General features: G+C 38.2%; 1 protein-coding gene across 2 annotated transcripts in view; it reads right to left on the reverse strand.

The window, feature by feature from the left end:
* The window catches only part of LOC139139193 (histone-arginine methyltransferase CARM1-like), a 51,189-nt gene extending 29,474 nt beyond the window's left edge, over window positions 1-21,715 (reverse strand). For both annotated transcript variants that reach the window (XM_070708018.1, XM_070708017.1), the window contains exons 1-3: window positions 21,550-21,715; window positions 11,616-11,738; window positions 9,949-10,055 (exon numbers count right to left, since the gene is read on the reverse strand). In XM_070708018.1, the coding sequence (XP_070564119.1) occupies window positions 9,949-10,055; window positions 11,616-11,738; window positions 21,550-21,682 (363 nt within the window). In that variant the 5' untranslated portion in view covers window positions 21,683-21,715. The remainder of the gene's footprint in view (window positions 1-9,948; window positions 10,056-11,615; window positions 11,739-21,549) is intronic.
* Window positions 21,716-21,885: the final 170 nt, after the last annotated feature.

Raw genomic sequence — 21,885 nt, forward strand, 5'->3', positions numbered from 1 at the left:
TCTTCTTCTCCTTAACAAACACCGATTTGACTGAAATTTTGCATATACCATCTTAAGTGTGATGTGTTTCAAGTTTGCAAAATGCGTTTTGATCAGTCACGTGGTTTGGCCGCCATATTGGATTTTCCGTAAAAAATTAAATTCCAAGTGAAACATACAGTAACTATTCGATGATGTTCAAAATCCTACTTTTTGAAGCTCGAATTTTGCACATAATATCATTAGTGCAAGATTTTTCAACCATGTTACCCGCTTGGGCCCCGCCAACGCTGCTTGCAGCTTTAATCCTCTTTTTCTTCTTCTTCTGCCGATTCTTTGTCGACCTAGATCTCTAAAACGGCTGAACGAAAACTTCTAAAATTTGCAGGGCTAGTAGGTATCAATTAGTACTCGTGCACCTGACCCTTGAAATTTTGATTGGTCACGTGACCTGGTGGCCATATTGGATTTTCCAAAAACCTAAAAATGGCTTCTCCAGAAGACCTAGGGGTCTAGTCGATTTGAAATTTTTTGTATAGTAAGCATGACCTAAGGTCTCTAGAATTTGCAAATAAAATCGCATGCGGTCACGTGACCTTGGCCACCATATTGGATTTTCTAAAATACTCATTTAATCTTTAAAAATCTTCTTCTCCAGAACCGAAACATCGATTAAGCTAAAATTTTACTCATGTCATCCTTACAGTGATCTCTATTAAGTTTGCAAAAGACATTTCGATCGGTCACGTGGTTTGGCCGCCATATTGGATTTTTTGAAATCACAATTTAATCTTTAAAATCTTCTTCTCCAGAACAAATTCACCAATTGAACTAAAATTTAATAAATGTCATCTACAGTGTGATCTCTTTCAAGTTTGCGAAAAGCGTTTCGATTGGTCACGTGGTTTGGCCGCCATATTGGATTGTGCAAAAAATCGTAATTTAATCTTTAAAAATCTTCTTCTCCAGAACCAAAACACTGATTAAGCTGGAATTTTACTCATGTCATGCTTACAGTGATCACTTTCAAGTTTGTGAAAGGCGTTTTGATCGGTCACGTGGTTTGGCTGCCATATTGGATTTTGCGAAAATCGTAATTTCATCTTTAAAAATCTTCTTCTCTAGAACCAACACACCGAGTAGACTGCAATTTTACATGTATCATCTATTGTAAAATCTCTTTCAGGTTTGTGAAAGACATTTGGATAGGTCACATGGTTTTGCCGCCATATTTGATTTTGCAAAACTCGTAATTTAATCTTTTAAAATATTTTCCTCCAGAACCAATACACAGATTGAACTAAAATTTTACACTCATAATCCCTAGTGGTAGTTCTTTCTAATTTCCGAAAGGCATTTGGGTCAGTCAGGAGGTTTGTTCGCTGTAGTGGATATAGCGAAAATCGCAATTTAATCCTTAAAAATTTTCTTCTCAAAAACCAACACACAGATTTAACTGAAATGTTACTTCATATCTTTCTTAGTGCGAGCACTTTCAAGTTTGCGAAAGGTATTTGGATCGGTTAAGTCGCCCCAATGTTCATAAGGCAGCAGTTTAAACCTCGTCAGTCAGAAGATCGATCAGTGATGTATGTTATATTGTACACTTGAGAGTCAAAGACGGAACAACAGACTGCAATGCCCGCTGTCAAATTCAACTAGCAGTCGCACGAACCCTAATCTCGGCCCATTGTGTATAGTAACTTCAGCGCCCAGGTTTTGTACGCCAGGATGACGTTGTCAAGTATACTGCCACGGAAGTACTTAGAAGAGCGTGCCACTAACTTTAGGGGTGGCCGACTGCTGTGATGTGACTGAAATAGAGCGGGACAAGGTCCTGCCACAATTACTGGGGTCTACACACAGCTGTTTTGTGAGTGTCAAGGATCATAAATGAAGCTATTCGGGTAATTTTGTATGTAGGTGTCTGAATGCACGCTCACTTGTTCATCACGAATAAAAAAGTAAGATATATGACATTGCAAGGTGTGGTGATTTTTTTATGTTTCTCTATCTGACATGCATGGAGTGGCCCTGGTGTGTTGTGTAACTGAGAGCATGTAGCTGATTAAAAATGTAAACAAGACCACATCAAAATTGCTGATACACATCGATTAAAACAACACTTTGTGTACTGAAGTTCGTGGTGACGTTGAGATCTAATTGAAACTAAAATGTCAATATTATGAAGTAAGGTATGATAAACATTATAGGCTGTTTGTCATAAACATTTTGAAATCGGAAAGTGAGAAGTAAAATACTTGTAGAAAAATGTATTGCGTCACTGTTGCTGAAATAACAGGCTATCGACTCAATGCCGGCGAACTGCAAAATCGTCACTCACAGTCTGCAGGTAAAATGGTTAATCAGAGCTGGACGCTCTTGCCATTGTTCTAGGTCTAATTAGGTGCGACCATATCAGTTGTTAGTGTAGCTGTTCAGAATGTTTGTTTGCGCAGCTTATTACAGTGGGAACACTCAGTAAATATGCACTTCCTCAATTCCAAGGTTTGAATATTTAAGCATGTGGACTTGAGTGACACCAACGTTCAGAAACAACAATGCTAGAAACTTTTGCTCCGAGTACCACTACTGTCACTATTCAGTTTCAACGATCAACTCCATGAGTAATTTAGAACGTTCTTGTGTATGTTATCCAAACACTCTACATTAGGTGCCATACAATAAATTCTTTGTTTGCCGTTCGCGTGCTGGTAGGATTTTCAATGGACGAAATCTGAAAAACAAACATAAATCGCCTGCTTGAAAATAAGGTGCGTTGTGGCCTTCCTTTGTTCGCAATGACGCAGGCAGTGTTTCCGCTGCCTGCTCGCAAAATCGCAAATGCGAGAAAAAAGTAGCGTTTGCCGAGAAGATTTAGGCAAATATTATCCAAACTTGCGGATCGAAAATTGCAGATGACGTCATCACTTTGTCTGTCCACGCGCTGTCCTGCATTCAACTTGAGAAGTAATACTTTATCTCTGTGCATCCCCGACCTTATGCGTCAGAAGATCGTATTTGTAACACATACAGTAATGAATAAAATTGTTACGAAATAGCTAACAAACCAAAGTACCCATGTTTACCATGACTATTTGACTAAGATGTTACTAAGTTTTGGGTTGGACAACTTCGCACAATGTACCTACAGATTGCTCCGTGCACTGTGCAGTACAACGTCGTCACAGGCGTGCTGTTTACTTGGTAGTTTGTATAAGTATAGTTTATGCTACGTTCCGACGTTCTCTTCCGTAGAACGTCAGAACATAGCATAAACTACACTTATACAAATACCTAGCTCTGCATGACAGGGCTGTGTGTTACCGGCGTTATACGATGTGGTGGGAGGCCGTATAACGCCGGTAACACACAGCCCTGCCATGCAAACAGCACGCCTGTGAGTGTCATCATCAACACTGAAGGATCGTAGTGACGGTGAAACTAAGCAAAAACGGCAAACTTTCGTTTTTGACTTTAGGCAGCTCCACCAATATTGGGGAGAAACCACCCCTAACACAGGTTGTAAGCGCAAGTAAAGCTATGAAATGGAAAGAAAGATTATGATCAGAGTAGGAAAGTCGACTGGAATTTGCAAAGTTAGGAACGGCATGGTTAAAAGCATACGGCTTTTTTCAACGTAGAGCGAGTAAGGCACTCCTGAACGGCGAAAATGTTGGTGGTGTATTGCTGCCAACAAGAAAATATCTGTACTGACGTTAGGAACTTGTGTGAATTGGCTTCCTTAAAGATGAATTCGCAAGAATTTTCAGTGTATTGTGACGTGATATTGTAAACAGATTTTCAGAGAAGGCGCTCGCTCGTCCGCAGAGTACAGTCGACGTACTTCCGCATTCATATTGTGCAAATGTGCAAGTCTTGTCGCGATATTTGAGCATTTAACTTGACTGTCAGTGAAACAAAATGATGTTTCTCCATATCAAATCATTACGTGTTTTATATTTTCGGGTTCTCTTTACGTATTAGACATGAACATTTGGATATATGATCCGTGATTTTCGCGATCCGTGGCATGATTCATATCAAGCTGGCCGTGAATAGGCACTGACGTTTTTGATGATGACCCCTGACCCAAGTGTCATCGATTTGCTGTGCGCTGCCAGTGTCCGAGCATCGCTTGTTAAATTCATAGAGCTACCAAAGCTCCATGCTAAATTCAAGCGTAAAGCAAATTTATCGAAAGTCTATAATGCACACATTTCTCAAGTCTAAGAGTATTTTACTTTTGAACTGCTATGAGAATGGATATCTAATTCGTTTGAAAAACTGGTATGCAGAAGCAGGTTTCGTGCCGTTGTCTATAGCGATATGTGCAGTACAGCATTGATAGCGATTACAGGTTTGTAACTATTAATATAGCTGCATCGCATACGCCTAACTTTTGCCTCAGGACTAGTATTATTTGACACTTAAAAAGGAGGATTCGTACTCAAGGCTGTTATGATTTGTTCAGCTACCCACTCTTCTTACTGCAAAACTTGTAATCTTATAAAAGAGACTGTAGTTTCAACTTTTACCACGATGTTTAGCATTTGTTTCCTGAGTAACAACTCCATACTTTGTTATTGCCAGTAACTTTTGCATTTTAATATTGGAATTTCTTATTCTAGACATATTTCAAAAATATGTGGTGACGCGGGTTTCTTTTTTCATTCTTCAATCAACAACGCAGGAAAAAATGACAACATCATGATGCACGCAGAGACAAATGTACAGCAGCGTTGCTTTATTATTTTTGTACAGCAACAGTTCAGCGGTTTAAGTGCAGCATTTGCACAGTTTTCACAGAGTAATATAAGAGTGAAATATGTATACAGTTCTGATCTGAATGTTAGTGTCAATTATTTGTACGGTTCTGTTTTATACATGCACTATCGTGATGTATTTTTTGCAGGTTTTTTCATGTATTTCCTCATTAGCAGAAAATAGGACGCAGAGAAGAAAAAAAACTCTATTTTTCTTGTCATCACATCAGTCTGTATGGCTGACAAGTGACCACAATTAATGGACTTTTATTGTAATACTATTTCCCATTTGTCTATGACACACACTTTTAAAGTCATGTAAATGGGAAATGGGGAAAATGATCTTTGACACGAAATTTTCATGTATAACAACTAGTTCAAGGATATATCAACACATAGGACACATATTAAATTTACAGAATGAGCTAGGATGGTATACATCAATTTGGCTTAAAATGCTGGTTCGCCTAGACATAAAATGATGTGGTGAGGCAGGAATTTGTTACTGTATTTTTTTTTATTCTTCAATCAACAACACGGAGTTAAACATGACAACATCATAGGAATGCACGCAGACTGCACAGCAGTGTTGCTTAATTATTTGTGTATAACAACAGTTCTTTGATTAACTTAAGCGCAGCATTTGCACAGTTTTGACAGCGCAATATAAGAGTTACATATGAGTACAGTTCTGAATGGAATATAAGTGTCAATTATTTTTTTAAGCTTCTGTTTTATACATATACTATCGCCGAGTTTTTTGTGTTTAAATTTTTAATTATTTCCCCATGAGCAGAATAAAGGCTGACGCGGCGGATCTGAATTGACGGGCACGAGGATGACAGACAAAATTTTTATTTTTCTTGTCATCACATCAGTCTGTATGGCTGACAAGTGACCACACAATCAGTGGAAATTTATTGTAATGCTATTTCCCGTTTGTCTATGACACACTTTTCAAAATCATGTAAATGGGAAATGAGAAAAATGATCTTTGACAGGAAATTTTCACTTATAACAACTAGTCAAAGGATTTGTCAACACATAGGACACATGGTAAATTTCCAGAATGAGCTATGATGCTCTACATCAATTGTACTTAAAATGCTTGTTCGCTCTCTCTGTCAAGCATACTTTTCACAATCATTTCACATGGGAATTGAGATGCGTGAGCTTATAAATGTATTTTCACATGTGTTAACAACCAGTCCAAAGATTCCTGTACACATGAAACACAGGGAGGCTTAACATTTGCACATAGTATCATCATCAGTGCAAGTACTTTCAACCATGGCAACCGCTTGGGCCCCGCCAACGCTGCTTGCAGCTTTAATTCAACTTGTTTTTTCACAAATTGTGCCTAATGCTTGAACCATGACACAATTCATTTATGCAAAGTACATTAATGAGCACTGGCCTTTTCAATAAAACGAAAATGACTCCTTATCAGTCAACAATATTCACTGTTTGAGACTCACACACCGTGTCAAGTTCATCATAAAATACACAATTGTTAAACTAATGCATTCTGGTGATGAACAACTTGTTTAACAAATGCCATAACTTATATGAAAAAAGCACAGTAGATGATGTAAACTATGCAATTGAGGAATGATGTATAGAACTCTTTGTGTAGAGAATGACAGTATTGAGTGCGTAGGATAACATCATGTAAATTGTATCACGCATAATTCAGATTTGCAGTCTTGACTATTACTGATAAATGATTCAAATCATGATATTTGTGCTTCAATTTAAACTGACAGTCACGCTTCTATGATATCCATATCCGAATCACTTTTCTACGGCTTCATTACACACTGGCTGATAAACACATGATAATTGTTTTTATGTGTGTCTACTGTCTCATGTCTTATTTTAGCTCCTCCAGTGAGGATCCTGACATTTAACTGCTCATCCAAGTCAGAATATCCAGTTAATATTCACATGAAAATTTATGATCATATGACAAAATCTGTAACAACCCAACATATAATTTTTTTTCACTATTTACACATCACGAAAACCTTTTCATATTTGCAATGAGTGTTTACGCTCGGTCTGGCATGGAACATATTTCATGATTACTCTACTTAAATCAAACACATTTCAAGTGTTACCAGCTACAAGTTATGGAATGAATTCATTACACCAAGCTAAATTTATCCACTTGTGTTCTGAGGCTATCAATTATAATTGGGTACTGCAGCCATAGCTATGAGCACTGCCACCATAGGCTCTCACTAGACCAATTAAGCATTCCATAGTCCCGTTTTACAATGTCGTACAGCTTAAACTTACATTGCGCTGCCTTCAGTTTGGCAGACGATGAAACACATAAGCCATCCCATGTCATATTCGTCACAAAAAATTAACCACAGATATACATGTAGCAACAAAAATTTGGATTATGAAGCAGCAGAAATCCCCTATATAACGTATCCACCAGTCAAATGTGCTTTCAAATATGTATGAGGAACTATTATCAATGGCGAAAACTAGGCAGGTCGGCCGCAAACCGAAATAAATAACCCTAATAAAAGCTACATGATAGGTCTACTCTGTTGGGACTACAGCGGTAGATTACAAGCACCCTTGGGCAACCCAACAGGAATTAACAAGGAGAAATTGTCTATTTTTTAACCAGATATACTCTCTGTGAAACATTTTCTTATTTGTGTCACACATGCACACACAGACACACAAAGGACACTTTCTTCTCAGGGTCTCATTTTTTTTTTTCCCTTTCTTTGCTTGTCTTTACTATGCCTTCCTGTAGATCTATACAACACTGAGTAACTGTCAATTACAGGAAATTGAAAGGAGAAGTTATTAAGCCATTAAAAATCAGTTATTCAACCATCATTTACTCGTGCAGAAAATCAATAACAATTATCCTTCCCACTTCCCTGAATTATCATGTGACCAAATTTGAATGGAATGCATTGTTATTAAATGATAGTTTCATAAGCACCATGAATACTGTGTTTGTTTCAAATATTTGTGACATTTTTTTATTTGACTTGTCCAATAGAAACGAGAGAAATAGCATTGTGACTGACTGTAAATATGTTTTGGTTTTTTTAGTGAAAGAGCAAGAGAAAGAGAGACAGAAAGACAGAGAGAGAGCGCAAGTGTTTTCTTGCTGCACATGTAAAATATTTTTGTAAATGCCGATAATGATGGATTGCACAGCACTTAAACAGAATCCCCTGTGTATCAAATAGTGTTAATTGGCAACAGTAGTGGGTGCAAAGTGAGCTATATGTATATTACAATTCAACACTCTCCTAGGGTGTATTTCCCTCTTCATGTAGTATGAAAGACACCCTAAGATACTTTAAAGGAAACTCATGAGGAAGACCCACTATTTATCAGATAAAACAAGGGCAAAATGGACAAACATCATAACATGTATATGTAACTCGGGACTTCAACTTACTTTTCAATAATTATATTATAACAATATTTCTAGAGCATCAAGTTGCATACATATTCTACTAGAAAACAAATGTTTATGTCCATTGGATTTTAACCCTTTGAGTGCTATAATTTTTCCCACCAAAATTTTGGTGAAACATTTTGCCAATTTTCATATATTTTTCTGTAATTTTCATCATAATTGTAGACCAAATGGACATCTCATTTTAATCTCTACAGTTTTAAATCAAAATTTTGGCAAAAATGCGAAAAAAATAACATTATAAATTTTAAAAAGGCAAGAAATTAATTTGTTACTGGAAGGGTTAATAAATAGAGTAAGATGCTGGTGTGAGATGGACACAAAGAAATGAAAAAAAAAGGAAAAAATCTTGAAAATTTCCTAAAATGAAAATTTTATCCAAAGCATTTGAACTGCTCTCTGCAAATTCAATACACACTTGCATTCCTGTTCTAATTTCACACTATAGTAACTGTCATATTATGTTGAGATCACTCACTGAATAACTGTATCACTCAGCCAAATATTACTTTCTTAGAATATTAGTCTGTAATATCTCTGTATCAGTTATTTCATCTGCCTGGGATTTGTGCTGGAAGCCACAAAATGGTGGAGATATTGAGGAGATTCTAATGACACCTACTTGATGCAATATTGATGCTACTGCACATGTTTGCTCTTTCTCCTCAATGAAGTGTAATATGTAAATAGCTTTAGGATATCAAAAGCTCTCCTTTATTACGAACACGCTGACAGCATCCTATTTGAAAACCAGGGGACGTACATTCTGTTTGCCGTATTACATTGAGCACGGCTTCTGTTATGAAATCAGCAGTGAGCTGCACAAGTCAAGAGCTCTGCTCAACTACCGGTAGGTGTTCATGTCTTTTGTCAAGCTCTGACTTCCAAGGGACTGTCGCGGCACAACAAAGTGATGAAGTGTTGTAAATAGAGCCTGCTGGAATTCCACCCCTCCCAACTACACAGCAAGGTCCCATGGGATTAAAAACCTAGGAAATTCCAATCACACTACAGAAACGTGTCTGTATTACATCCTGAATAGATAGTCATAAAATTTACTGTTTAAGGAAAGATCCCAGTCCATCAGCCTAACACATCTGCGTACTTCCTCCGTGTATTTATTTGCCTGTTTAATAATATTATTCTATGTGTATTGGAGATTGTTGCCCACTTGGGAAACTCAATTCACCACATGTACCATTGTTTGGAAATCAAATTGACAATCGCCCGGCGATGCTTGAGATAAAATAAACTCGTTGGCTTTTACAGTGGTTAAAATTGGTCAAAACTAAAAATCACTAACATTTTGAGCACTGTCACCCTAAGTAAAGAGACATATTCCACGGTGACTAGCCTGCAGCACACAGGGTTATGTGACCTGTCAGTACACTACAGATACCATGCAATCTACGACCTCTGATTGTCAATTGCCTGCCAGTCTTTATTCCGTCTGATGTAGGAATTCACTGAATGAACAGTGTACTATGACTTAATTCCTGAAACACAACCTTAATCTCATCCTTCAACACCTGCCCCAACCCTTCACCACAGATTTGGTATAGCCCAAATGTTACAAGTGGAGTGGTTGAATCCAGACACAGGAAATTTTCAGGAGAAGGGCTCTCTTATGTCGTAAAAGCATATCCACCAATAAACACATACTGTATACATGTACACACAAACTATTCACCACACAGTTGCAATGTCTGTTTTGTACATAGTATATGTACATATACTTACCTGAAAATATTGTTCTGCAGAGGCGGAGTCTGTTCTCTCAGTGAAAACTGATTTTTTCCTCTTTACTGATGATACTTTCCTAATAATACTTTCAAACCTATCATTATCTGAAATTGAAAAAAAATATGACGATAAAGCATTTAATTTTATGGGTGATTGGAACTGTAGAGCAACCCATTTCTTTTTTCATTATTTCCTTTTATTTCTTTATTAAAATGGCATCTCTAGCTCATCACCCTGCTTGTTCAATTTCATTTCATGTTATGTGTAGAAACATTACAGTATCAAAACTTTAACAGGATATGAGTTGTTATCTCATTAAAGGGACTACCGGTAGTAGAATGTGCTTCAAAAGTTACAGACTCCAAAATAGCCGCCGTCCCTGTGTTAACTCTAGGGTAAAAAATAAATTTTCGATTTTCAAAAAAACTAAGATGGTGAACATTGTTTCTTACACCAAGAGCTTTAAAATGAGTCCCCACAAATGGTGGATCAGAAAAGAATTGTAGAAATTTGAGAGTTAGAATATTTGTACCTAAGGTGCATTCCACCTTTGCCAGACACTGAGAACTGGAAGTTCAGAATAACTAACACCAGTAGGCATAATTTTCAAATTAAAAAAAATATCAAATTTACACTGGCAATCACTTAATAACAACTGAGATATCAAATTATATGTAACATTTGGAAGATAGCTTGTGATCTGCAAGTACACTGAAAATCAGGCATACTGTATTTTTAACCAACTGTATTCTTTTAATTTTGAGAAGTAACCCTCTGGGAGAAAAAGATTAAAATATTATGACTAGCTTTACGGCACTGTCTGCATCTCCGTGTGATATGTACGGTCATTTTCGCTGAACTGTTGCTGATGTGTGCCTTGTCAAGAGGCACTGGGAAGTGTAGTTTCAACACAATATAATAGACCATGAAGTGGGACATCCTGAAATGTATATTGTGGCTTTTACAAACCACTGGACGCCAGTGCATAATGGGAAATCTGTACCGTGTTAGCTTTCACAATACTCTAAATCCTCAAACAGTATTACAAAACTGAAACAGGCTTCCTGACACACGCTTGGGTTCACCTGATAAAAGCCCCCTTATGACAGGCTGTACACGTACGTACACTATTGGAATGTTGTCCGAGATAACCCTAACACTCAAGTCTAAATCCCCCCTATGCCTGTGTTGTATGCCAACTCAATGACACACTTACACCAAGAAAATGATACATCCTGCTCTATCTGTAGTACTGAAATTTCAAACACTCGGACCACTTCAGTTTTCTTGTTACAATACAAAAACCCAGACAGACTGGGTAAGCAACTACGGCTGCAATAGAATAGCCAGCAAAAATAAATTACTGGTAAATATCTCCATTTTTTAAAAATTGGACATAATATGGCATGTATGGATATGCACTAAAAAATTATAATCACTCATGTTCAAATATAAATTAATAATTCGAGTTCCTACTTTGGAAAAACATTTATATGAGATTTACACAGTAAATAAGTAAAAATAAAATATAAATTAATACAAATCACAAAAGCAGAGAAGTATGAAAATAAAACGTTAATCTGGAAGCACCATGGATTATACATATCACCCGCTATCTTTCAGTACAAATCATGCTGCCCATGGCAACCACGTAGTGTACTTACCATAATCTGAACTAAATTGAAAGAGAAATGACTTGTCGTCTAAACTAAGCACGCATCCTTTTTTCCCAACTCTGCAATATTGTATATTATGTTCTAGTGAAAAGGTGTACATAACTTGAGAGCCTGAAATGAAGGAGAGAGAGAAAAAATCTTGAGATGAGTTGTGTTCACGTTGCAATGATAAAATTAAAATCAGACTCAGGTTTTGTTACATGTAGTTCTTTTCCAGTCCAGTATCTACCTGTCCGGTGCAACTTAATACTAATAGTAGTATTGAGTTCAAAATAGATGGATAGATACCAGACCAGTTTTTTATGTTTGTAGGTAGGTATAACGCTGATAGTTTCTGTCTGTACGTGCACTATGAAGGCTTATATGCAAATGTATACAAATAAGTATCTTGTGAAAAATTGCTAGAAAATACATAGGATATTTGCAGAAGGAATAAATTTAGCTTGATACCAGCTCTCAAATGAGCTTAGAGATGGTGATGTACCAGGTTATTCTCCATGTCCCATTACTGGCATGTCCTCTGATACAGACTTGTCTAGAGTCAAGTCAGTGTTTTGGGCTTAATGAAGGTAATATACACTTTGAAAGTGAAAGACTTAAACTTTTGCTTTGACTTTCCTCAATGAAACTTTCGACCATTGTCTTACAAAATCAAGAATGAAAGTCAGGGTCACCACACAAAGTATGGTATTGGAGAAACAAATTTCTAAACGTTTGTCAATATTTGAAAGTCAAAGCGGAGTGAAAATATAATTTCCTACTTTTGAAAAACTAAGACAGCGAACATTTTTCTTCCTCCAAGTGCATTTAAGATGAGCCCCACCGAGTGGTACATCAAAAAAGATTTGTAAAAGTTTGAGAGTCTGAATATCTGTCCCCGAGGTGCATTCTACACTGGATCATCTTTATATGGTGGGACATTCTGTTTACTGTGAAGTGAAACTGCACCCAACCAACCTCATAAGGTCATATAGTAATGGTATACTATTGGTTCAAACTCTATTAAATATGGCTATTTCATTATCTAAAACTAAGCTTCCCTTTTTAGGGCATATGCATTTAGGCTCAACGTTAATATCTGATGAATCCCCTGCTAATACACTATCAACACTTGTGACAGCCCTGTCATCGGTCTACTACTTGAATTGACACACTTATCACAATGCTCCATACACCGTATCTTTAAAACAATCAATATTTCAAACTGCTGAGTGATTTAAAATACACACCCCATAAAATTTAATGAAAAAAAATTCTGCACACCTGATCCTGATGGCCTGACTATTTTTAAAGAGCAGAGTTACAGACTTTTGTCCTTTATTACTTCAGCAATCAAAGCAATAAATTCTGACCTCACACAAATCAACACAGATTTTTTTCAGTGCTTTTACATGCTTGTACCGAAACCCACATAAAAATTATCATAATACATTTTTTTTTCTCTTCTACCACTTGATGACCCACAGGTATGACACATGACAAACACTTAGGGTTGTATGAAACCAGTGTTTGATTTAACCCTTTTCCTACCGAGCGCCCTTGTCCGTTATCCTCCCAAGTCAGTAGAAAACCGCCCCATAATATGTGCCTGCAAAAGATTGGCTCTCCTGCATGTTATCCTGCCAGGCATTTTGGCAGAAATCGCCCATTTTCAGGGTAGTTTAGCCGTACTTATACGTGTTAGACTTCGATAATTTCTACATGCCCGTAGACAGGGGAAGGAGCTCAAGGGTTGCTGCAGAAAAAAATTGAGGTCACCGGCTTTGTTTGCCCCTGGGAGTGCGTCATTTTATTGCCGTTTCATGTTTATTTTTTCGGAAATAAACTCCTTCAGTATTACGTACGTCCGCTAGGCACAAACATCACCTCACTCGTCTGTTAGTCAGAGACCCTGAGGGTCTTGCTAGGGGTGCAGCAGCACCGTCAAACCTGTCCTGTTTCCCCAGGGTAGGGTCAATTGAATACGTACCTCCAACGACTTGGCAGTGTAGCACGAAAACTACGTTTTTGCCGTTGTATTAACGACATGGCTGAGCCATTGAAGCACAGCTTTACGTAGTTTTGCCAGCTCAGTTGGGAGTTGGCTTACGAGTGTTACCGTTCATTACTGACTTAATCGAGTGGTCCTCAGTCAGGTACAGGTTTGTACCGACATGGCTTGGGCTGCAGCTAACCAGTGATAACCAGTCACTACCCCCAAGTCTTCAGTTCACTTTTGCGATGCACGGGTGCAACGCAATATGCTTCCATTGTTCTAGCCATCGACGTGTCCACATGCTGGCAGCCATATTGTACTGCTAGCTGGTTTGCATAACAAAAGCAGTCCCTGCTAAATGCAGACGGTATCCCCGTACATGTAGCATATTGACCTCATGTGCCCTTTTGAATTCTCTGTACGCAAACAGCGTACGTAGTTACCAATGCATCGGCAAGAGGATACGTTTGCCTGCAAACAGAGCCAGTACTTCGGACGGTGGAATAAATAAAAAATCCAAAGCTACGTCCATTGAATGGCACGGCCAAGGCAGTGAAGGACGTTGCCTGGCTTGAACTTGCAGAGCTGAAGCCCAGCTTAGTACGTCGGACACCAGTTTGTGATGGTATTTCCGAGTCGTTCATATCCGTTCCATGGGAGGAACAAGTCGAGCCGTCCCGTCAAAAATACGTTCTCATTTTCAGTCACGCACAACTGAATAAGTGACTTTCGTCTCGCACCATCGGCATATCTGCCAAGTCGTTTGCAAGAGGTAGCCTTCTAGATTAGCATTGCCGAGTTGGTCAAGTTCGGCAGCAATCTGTATAGTGCCAGGCAGCCAAGTACGTCCAACTCCGCCAGAAAACGTCACCATGCTATCCTGCCAAGTCCGCTAAAAAGCGGTAAAAAAAAAACAGCCCCCTCGGGTGTGGGGGACTGGCGGACAGGTTTCTGCACCTTCCCTGTCCTTGGACTCCCTGTGAACCCATTTCGAGAGCAAACGCCGTTCCTCGCCCAAAACCTGTCCTCGAACGACCCCTAGCGTGAGCAAGGGTTTGCTACACGTAGTTCCGTCGACTAGGCAGGAAAGGGGGTACCAAAAAGGAGCCCGATTTCCACCGCCTTAGGAGGATAACGGCCGTGGCTGCTCAGCTTCTAGCTACACCGAATTTCAAGCGGATTTTCACCGACTTGGCAGGAAAAGGGTTAATATCATTCATGGACAACTAATGCGAATGCAATACATTTACAGATGTTACATGTATAGGATGCTGACACAATACATATTATAGTGTTCTTGCATTATCAGGAGAATGACACACCAAAATTTCAACAAGATTACTCAAATTGGCTGACACTTTTCCTGGGTTTAGGTAAAATTGTCCCTCAAATTTTTCTCGTAGACACCTCATTTACAGCAGATACGCCCTCTCCTCTACATGTATGTCAGTTGCCACTCTTCTGGAATATGCATGGATGTAGTGGGATAGATGTGTAGGGCATACGGAAAGTGATGGGATCTATGGGATATGCAGCTCAGCACAAAATTGACACACCATGCATGTACATGTAATCAGTCACAGAACAGATCACCTTATAAGACAACCTCTCCTTTGGTATATATACATATACCAAATGTGAGTTAAAGCAGCAGTGCTGCTAACTTTTGATGATAATTTCACCATTTTTATTTGAATGTGAACCATAATTCCTTGTTCTTCTCACCAAAAATGTTGATATACACAGTATCCAGCTTGTCAACTCAGCCTCTTTGGTTGTAAAGTGCATTGTTATTGTTGAAAACTGACTTCTGGTCCAGACTAGAATTCAAATGTAAACAATATTCATGCATTTTACACATATAGACGCTAGGTTGACAAGCTAAATAGAAGTTGCAATTGATTTATCAAATAAAAATAATGAAAAAAACATCGAAAGTTAGCAGCACTTGGACTTTAATAAAAAAATAATAAAGTGTTCTTTACATGTGTGAATTATCCATGGATATTGCAATGCACGTACAAAAACAATCATGAAGCATCATTTTGTTTTCAAAACTGTCTGAATCCTATGATCATAAATCGTCTGATTCAGAGTCCAAAGTGGGTTCAGAGTTCAAAGTTGGTTCAGAGTTCAAAGTGGGTCCATTTACAAGTACAGAGAATCATGCATGGGTGGTTATTTTCTAAATACATGTATTCGTCAACATTTCATGTATTGTGTGTTCTGTTTACATACAATACCAACCTCTGTCTCATTTACTTTACAATAAAAAAGTGGTTGCACGGCAGACTACTACTTGGGGAAATCCCTCTGAATCATGACTATGGACATCCAATATCATACAAACTGAGTTCTTGAAACAACTTTCAAGAGGTCAACGACCGGGTTTGAGTACAGTACTTTCTTTTCCAATTAATCTGCATGGATTCAATGAGGAAGGACTACTCTCAGTTTGGTGTTTGCATTAGAATGTGGGATGTACGAAGACCGGAAAACACTTGAAAACAGTCAGTCTATTGGAGGTCATTGAAGATAGCTAAAAGTCAAAATGAAACGATAACATTGTGAAGAAAGTGTGACAATGACTTATTCATTCTGCTTGTGAACGAGAAAACAATCATTTTGACAGTATTGCACAGTTCTTGCTATTGGGATATCAAGTAACCACACAATTTTTTTCCCAGAGCGGAAACCATCCCCCAAGGGCTATCAATATTTAAATTTTAATCAGCATCAATTAAGAATTCAGTTGGGTTTTGTTAGATTCATCAATACAGAATACCTTCCCAAGCGTTATTTCATTTCTCACTCTTACTTTTCAAAAACATCAAAATACACCGATCACTTAGCTACGCTGGATTAGGCACACGTTGCTGAGTTGGAGGGGCCAAAGATTGTTTCCAACCCTCAGGGGATAAAGAAACGAAATTGTTTCCTGTCCTTGTGGGACAATGACAGGCTTATGGAAAGAGCAGTGCAGTATATGACACGGACAACATCTGTAAATTCAATAGTGGTTATAATTGTCTTCCTTTTGTTTTGTAAAATATGTATGTTTTCTTTTCTTCATCATAATGCAGTGGTACTGTATGTTGAAATACAAATCTTGTCCATGTGTAATGTTATTGTTCAACAAATAATGTGTAATCCAGTACAATTCCAGTTATCAACAATATTATTGAATATTACAAACATACAATCTGTGTCGACAAGTTGAACACATGGCATTTCAGCAACTCTGACTTGGATCAGATAGTGTGGTGCAAAATAATAAACTATGTTTATCAAGGTCTTTAGAAAAGTACACAACAGAACCACAGACTTGTTGGACGTGTACACTGTAGTGTACATATTCCCCATTTGATGAAAGGCTTTGGAATGAGCAAAGCAGCTTTTTTTTTTCTGTGAGTAACACATCAACAATTTGAACTCCACAAATGTTAAATATAAACAGATTGCTATTATAAGCCAAGCACAAGCATGCAAAGTTTTTTATTATGTTTTTTTGTTTGTTTGTTTAGGTTTTTTTTGTTTTTTGGGGGGGAGGGGGGTCATAAGCATACAAAGTTTAGTTTCATAATTAGCATAACATATAGCAGAAAATATGTTCTGAACAGTTCACCACACTAATTGAAACACAACTGCATGTTCTTTGAGCTGGAATGGCTTGAATGTATGCACGTCTTAGAAACGCAAACTTAGGTTGTCAGATGAGTACACAGTTTGTGAGTGGATGACAATACAAGCATTGAGATACATGTAACAGTAAGTGGAATGCCTTGAACCAACACTACCGGTACATGCGCCATTTCTGTCACTTTCAGGGAACACACATTGCCCTGGCAAGCGTAAAGTTCTATCAGATTGACACTGAGTAATATCTCAATGTATTCCCTGACAACCTTTGAGTGTGCAAGCTGGATGAACAGTGATTGATTGCTATCGTGTCAAAGTGGCAGCTAGTTTACATGTGACGAGACAAGAAGACATGATAAAACCTTATATTCACCCCGACTGAGCAAATAATTTCCTGTTATAATAATATGCGACAGACTTTAATCTGAAAGTCAGGAAATAAGGTGGTCTACATTTAGGCATTTGTGGAGACAAAGAGCTTTACAACACATACACACACAGTGTGACACACACCTGAACAACTGACACAACACAATGGCTCACTACTACTGTAGTTGTCTCAGGTTACTCTGGTCATAGGTCTCAAATACTCTGCTCTCTTATCAGAAAAATACTGAAGCCAGTAGTACAATCAGCGTATTCAACAGAGGTCAATAAAATTCAACCAGTACAGTGTATGTCTGCTCATGTGGCCACAAGCCTAAGTTACTGGTGCAAAATGGAAAAACTCTATACTGTACATTGGAGTTGAATCAGTATGAAATTTCAAATTTCTGTGGAAAATAATAATGACACTTTTTATTACCCCATACGCCTAAATGTCAACACCTCTGTACATGTGACACATCTGCAATTTATTGTGTACATCTAATTATGCTTCATTCAACATGACAATGATTTTCATACATGAAACATCTTTCAAATATTTGTCAATATTTTCAATGGCAAAAATTAATCCAGGTGAGTGTGGACTGCAAAAATGGCAAAAAAAAAAAGGAAAGCTAACATAATTTCAAGACATAAAACTGTTTCCTAAAATTTTGATGCAAGAGTGACTCTGAGAGAAACAGAACGTATAGTTTGAATAACTTGGTCTGTGGTTGTCACATCAATGATTGACAAAGCGATGCACAAGAAACTGCTGTTGTGGTACAAGCAAGACAGGCCACGTAGCTGCTCTTGTCCACAACATAGGAATATGTATACATCACAGAACTTGGGCTGGTGTCCATCACAACAATCGTCATACCGACTGACTGTATTTTAATACACAAATCTTGAACTGTCATGAACAAGGAATAATGTCAAGAATAATCCCTGCACTTGTTATAATTGCTGCTAGCATACACAATAGTGATTTTCTAAGATAGCAATGCTGATACAAATTGTCATTTTAGATTTCCTTTTCGGGGGGGGGGGGGGGGGTGGGGTTGGCTGTATTAGTTAGGAATTGGCATATGATATTGTCATACAATGGTACAGTAATTTTAAATGACCAGATTTTTGCAACATATTCATGTCAGAATATACATGTACCGGTAATTTGCATTCACAGCACTGCTTTCTTCAATATTTCTAGGCAATATCAAACAGGCCTTGTAGTTGAAATAAAAAACAAAACAATAATAACAGATCAGTTAGAAATCAGTTACAAATGAGCATATGCCGTTGCTATACAATGATACCCTAATTTGAAATAACCAGACTTTTGCGACATATTTTTCTGTCTCAGAATATACTTTGCATTCACAACAATGCTTTTTTTCAATGTTTCTAGGCAATACCTAACTGGCCTTGTTGTTGAAATAAAGAACAATAATAAATGATGCACTGTTAGGAGCCATTCATCACTAAAATTTTTATTAAAGGTAATTAAACTTCTTTGTGTGTGTGCATGCGTGTGTGTGAATTTTCACATGTGGATGGCCTTGCACATGTGGCATTTGGCGCAAACGAGACTTATACAGGGTTTACACGTAATCCAAGAATCTAGATTAATCTTTTTAAATCTTCGAACGAAATGCCATTCTGACACTTTAGAAGACGACAAGAAATGATCCAGGAATCCCAAGAAAGTAAATTCCTTCCTGCCTACAGCTTGCTGCCTTGAACTACTGACAAATGTGGATCACACTTCCTTTGTAGGACACTGTTGGAGAACTTTGCCACTTCTCAACAATATTCACTTTCTGCAAAACTGTGCCACACAGCAGACTTACCCAGCCCAGCACAAAGCCCTGAATAAACAAGGTGATGTTATTTATGTAGGTACGTTTTGTGCAAAGTGACAACAGCTAACAAAGGCACTGAATAGCCTTTACATCCATACTATTCTATACCAGTGAATGTTATGGTTCAGGCTTATCGGTGGGCATGCCTTTCAGCTCTGTATACAGCTAAGATGTATGCAGCAGGCATGCATACTTTACTAAATATTGGCATTTGTTACCATGAAGGCTAGATCCACCACACCAATCAAGGCACTTTCAGTGATGACTTCCAAACAATCAAATTTGCATTCAACTTTCAAAGGAGGATTTCATTAGCAGGCATGGCTTCTCTGAACATATCCAATATACAATTGATACCCTGTTTTATAGCACAGGCGGCAGATGTTCATGTAGCTAAGGATCAACAAATACCATTGCAACCGGAAAAAAACTTTGAAACCTTTGACTTAAGAAAAGGGCAAACTCCAACAACTTTTGAAAACTGACTGAATGTAAGCACGTGGACAGAGTGTAGCATATGCAATTACATCTGTTAGGGCCGAACAAACATCAGGCCAAGGACACCCCATTTTGTAATGCATGCCACTCAATAAAGCTTCTTTGAAGAAAGGAAGTCAATAAAATAAGAAGTCAGAACAGTCATGAGTAAGACTGTGTCAGGAATGTGAGTTACACGCTGGAAAGTGTACAGTTACACACTAGAAAATGTAAAGATATTCATAATTGTCCAACAAAATTGTGTACTTTTGATGTAGATTATGTATATTTTCAACTAAAACCAGAGAAGGTATTATATACCACTTAGAGAGAAGAAAATTTCAAAAATTTGAATTCATGTTAATTATTATGCAGGTCATAATGAACACATTTAACTTTAATTAGAGCAGTACAGATTAAACTTGCAGATCTACATTGTATGGGCTATGTGGATTGAACAAATATACAGACAGACAGACATACACACACGTCATACATACACACATACATAATACATACATTCATATGTAGTGTTGGTGTATGTTATGAAACTACCCTCTCTTTTTGATTCAGCTGACTGAAAGCCCGGGACACAGATAACATAAAACTGTAAAATTTACTGACACCGTTCACATACACATGTGATGAAATCACTGAGGAGCTGGGAGCTGACCATTACTCTGCAGTGAAGCCCTAGAGACTCCTTGAAGATAGTACTGGGGTATACCAACATTTCTCAGTTACATTTAATAATTTTACATTGGGCTATGCCAATCTAAAAATAGAAAAATTCATACATGCTTTAAAATTTTGTTTTTAAGGTTGTGAGTTTTCAAAATGATTTGATGATTAAATGACAGTCAGCTTCGAGAAAAAATTTCTCATCTCATATTAAACTTGTGTCATACAATCCTGCACATCCATACCAGGTGGAGGTTCACTTTTTTAAGTGGATAGCATTTGTCTGTGAATACACTTAAACTATGATTTACTAAAAATCCCACGCAGCGGATTTGTGCTGGGTACATTTGAAAGACAGAGCTGTTGACTTGGCTGGTTTGAAGGTTAATTACCCGCGCCCATTGGTCAGCTGCTGGGCACAGCACTGTTGAACTGTGTTATCTTGTCACGCTCATGCCTGATTGTCCATACTTGGGTTGCCAACCTCCCTCCGTGGTTTCAGAGGCCCAAACGATACTCAGCTAAAGAGAAATGCCGAAGTTTTGCTGGTTTCCGAGAGTTCAGTACCCGAACAGAATAGTGCTAGACCCGAAATTCACAACAACAAAGGACATAGCTTCACACACGCTTGCACAGACTTCCGGGGAGTTTGGCACCACGGACTTTTCCCGATCGACTGCATGCAATGTGGATACCCATAAATGGAGTCGAGTCGAGATATAAATTCGAAAGGGAATTCTAGCGCATCACACTTTTTCATCGGCCGAAAATTACACGCCACCGCTTGCATCGAGTTCAACACAACAATAGCATCTGCATCGCCACAGCGGTTACCCAGCAGATGAAAGAAAAGTTCGTGTTTGCCATCCGATTCATCACCAGACTCTGTCGCTCCTTTTTGAGAAAATCCGACACTTACCATTCAAAAACCTAAAGGTTGGAGTTCTGTCGTCTGTGTTGGCTTCCAAGCGAAGTGGTTTGTCATTTTGACGATAAACATCACCTTCATTTGTGAAGGAGCTGAACCTCACGCCGTCAAATATGAGCGCCATGTTGAATCTCACAAAAGGGTCACGTCGCGCGAGTAAAGCGCCCTCAGTCGACGGCGCGCAGCTGTCAAGGTGGAGCTGCAGCTAGCTGTGGGCCATGCTCTAACTCTGGGTAAATAGAAAAAACCGCAAAACCCGCACAATTGTAATGTCGGTCAAAATTTTTGTGATACTCGTCCGAGTAAGCTTTTTGTAAATGAATGTTT

This window comes from Ptychodera flava, chromosome 8 (genome assembly GCF_041260155.1).
Source record: "Ptychodera flava strain L36383 chromosome 8, AS_Pfla_20210202, whole genome shotgun sequence".
NCBI lineage: Eukaryota > Metazoa > Hemichordata > Enteropneusta > Ptychoderidae > Ptychodera > Ptychodera flava.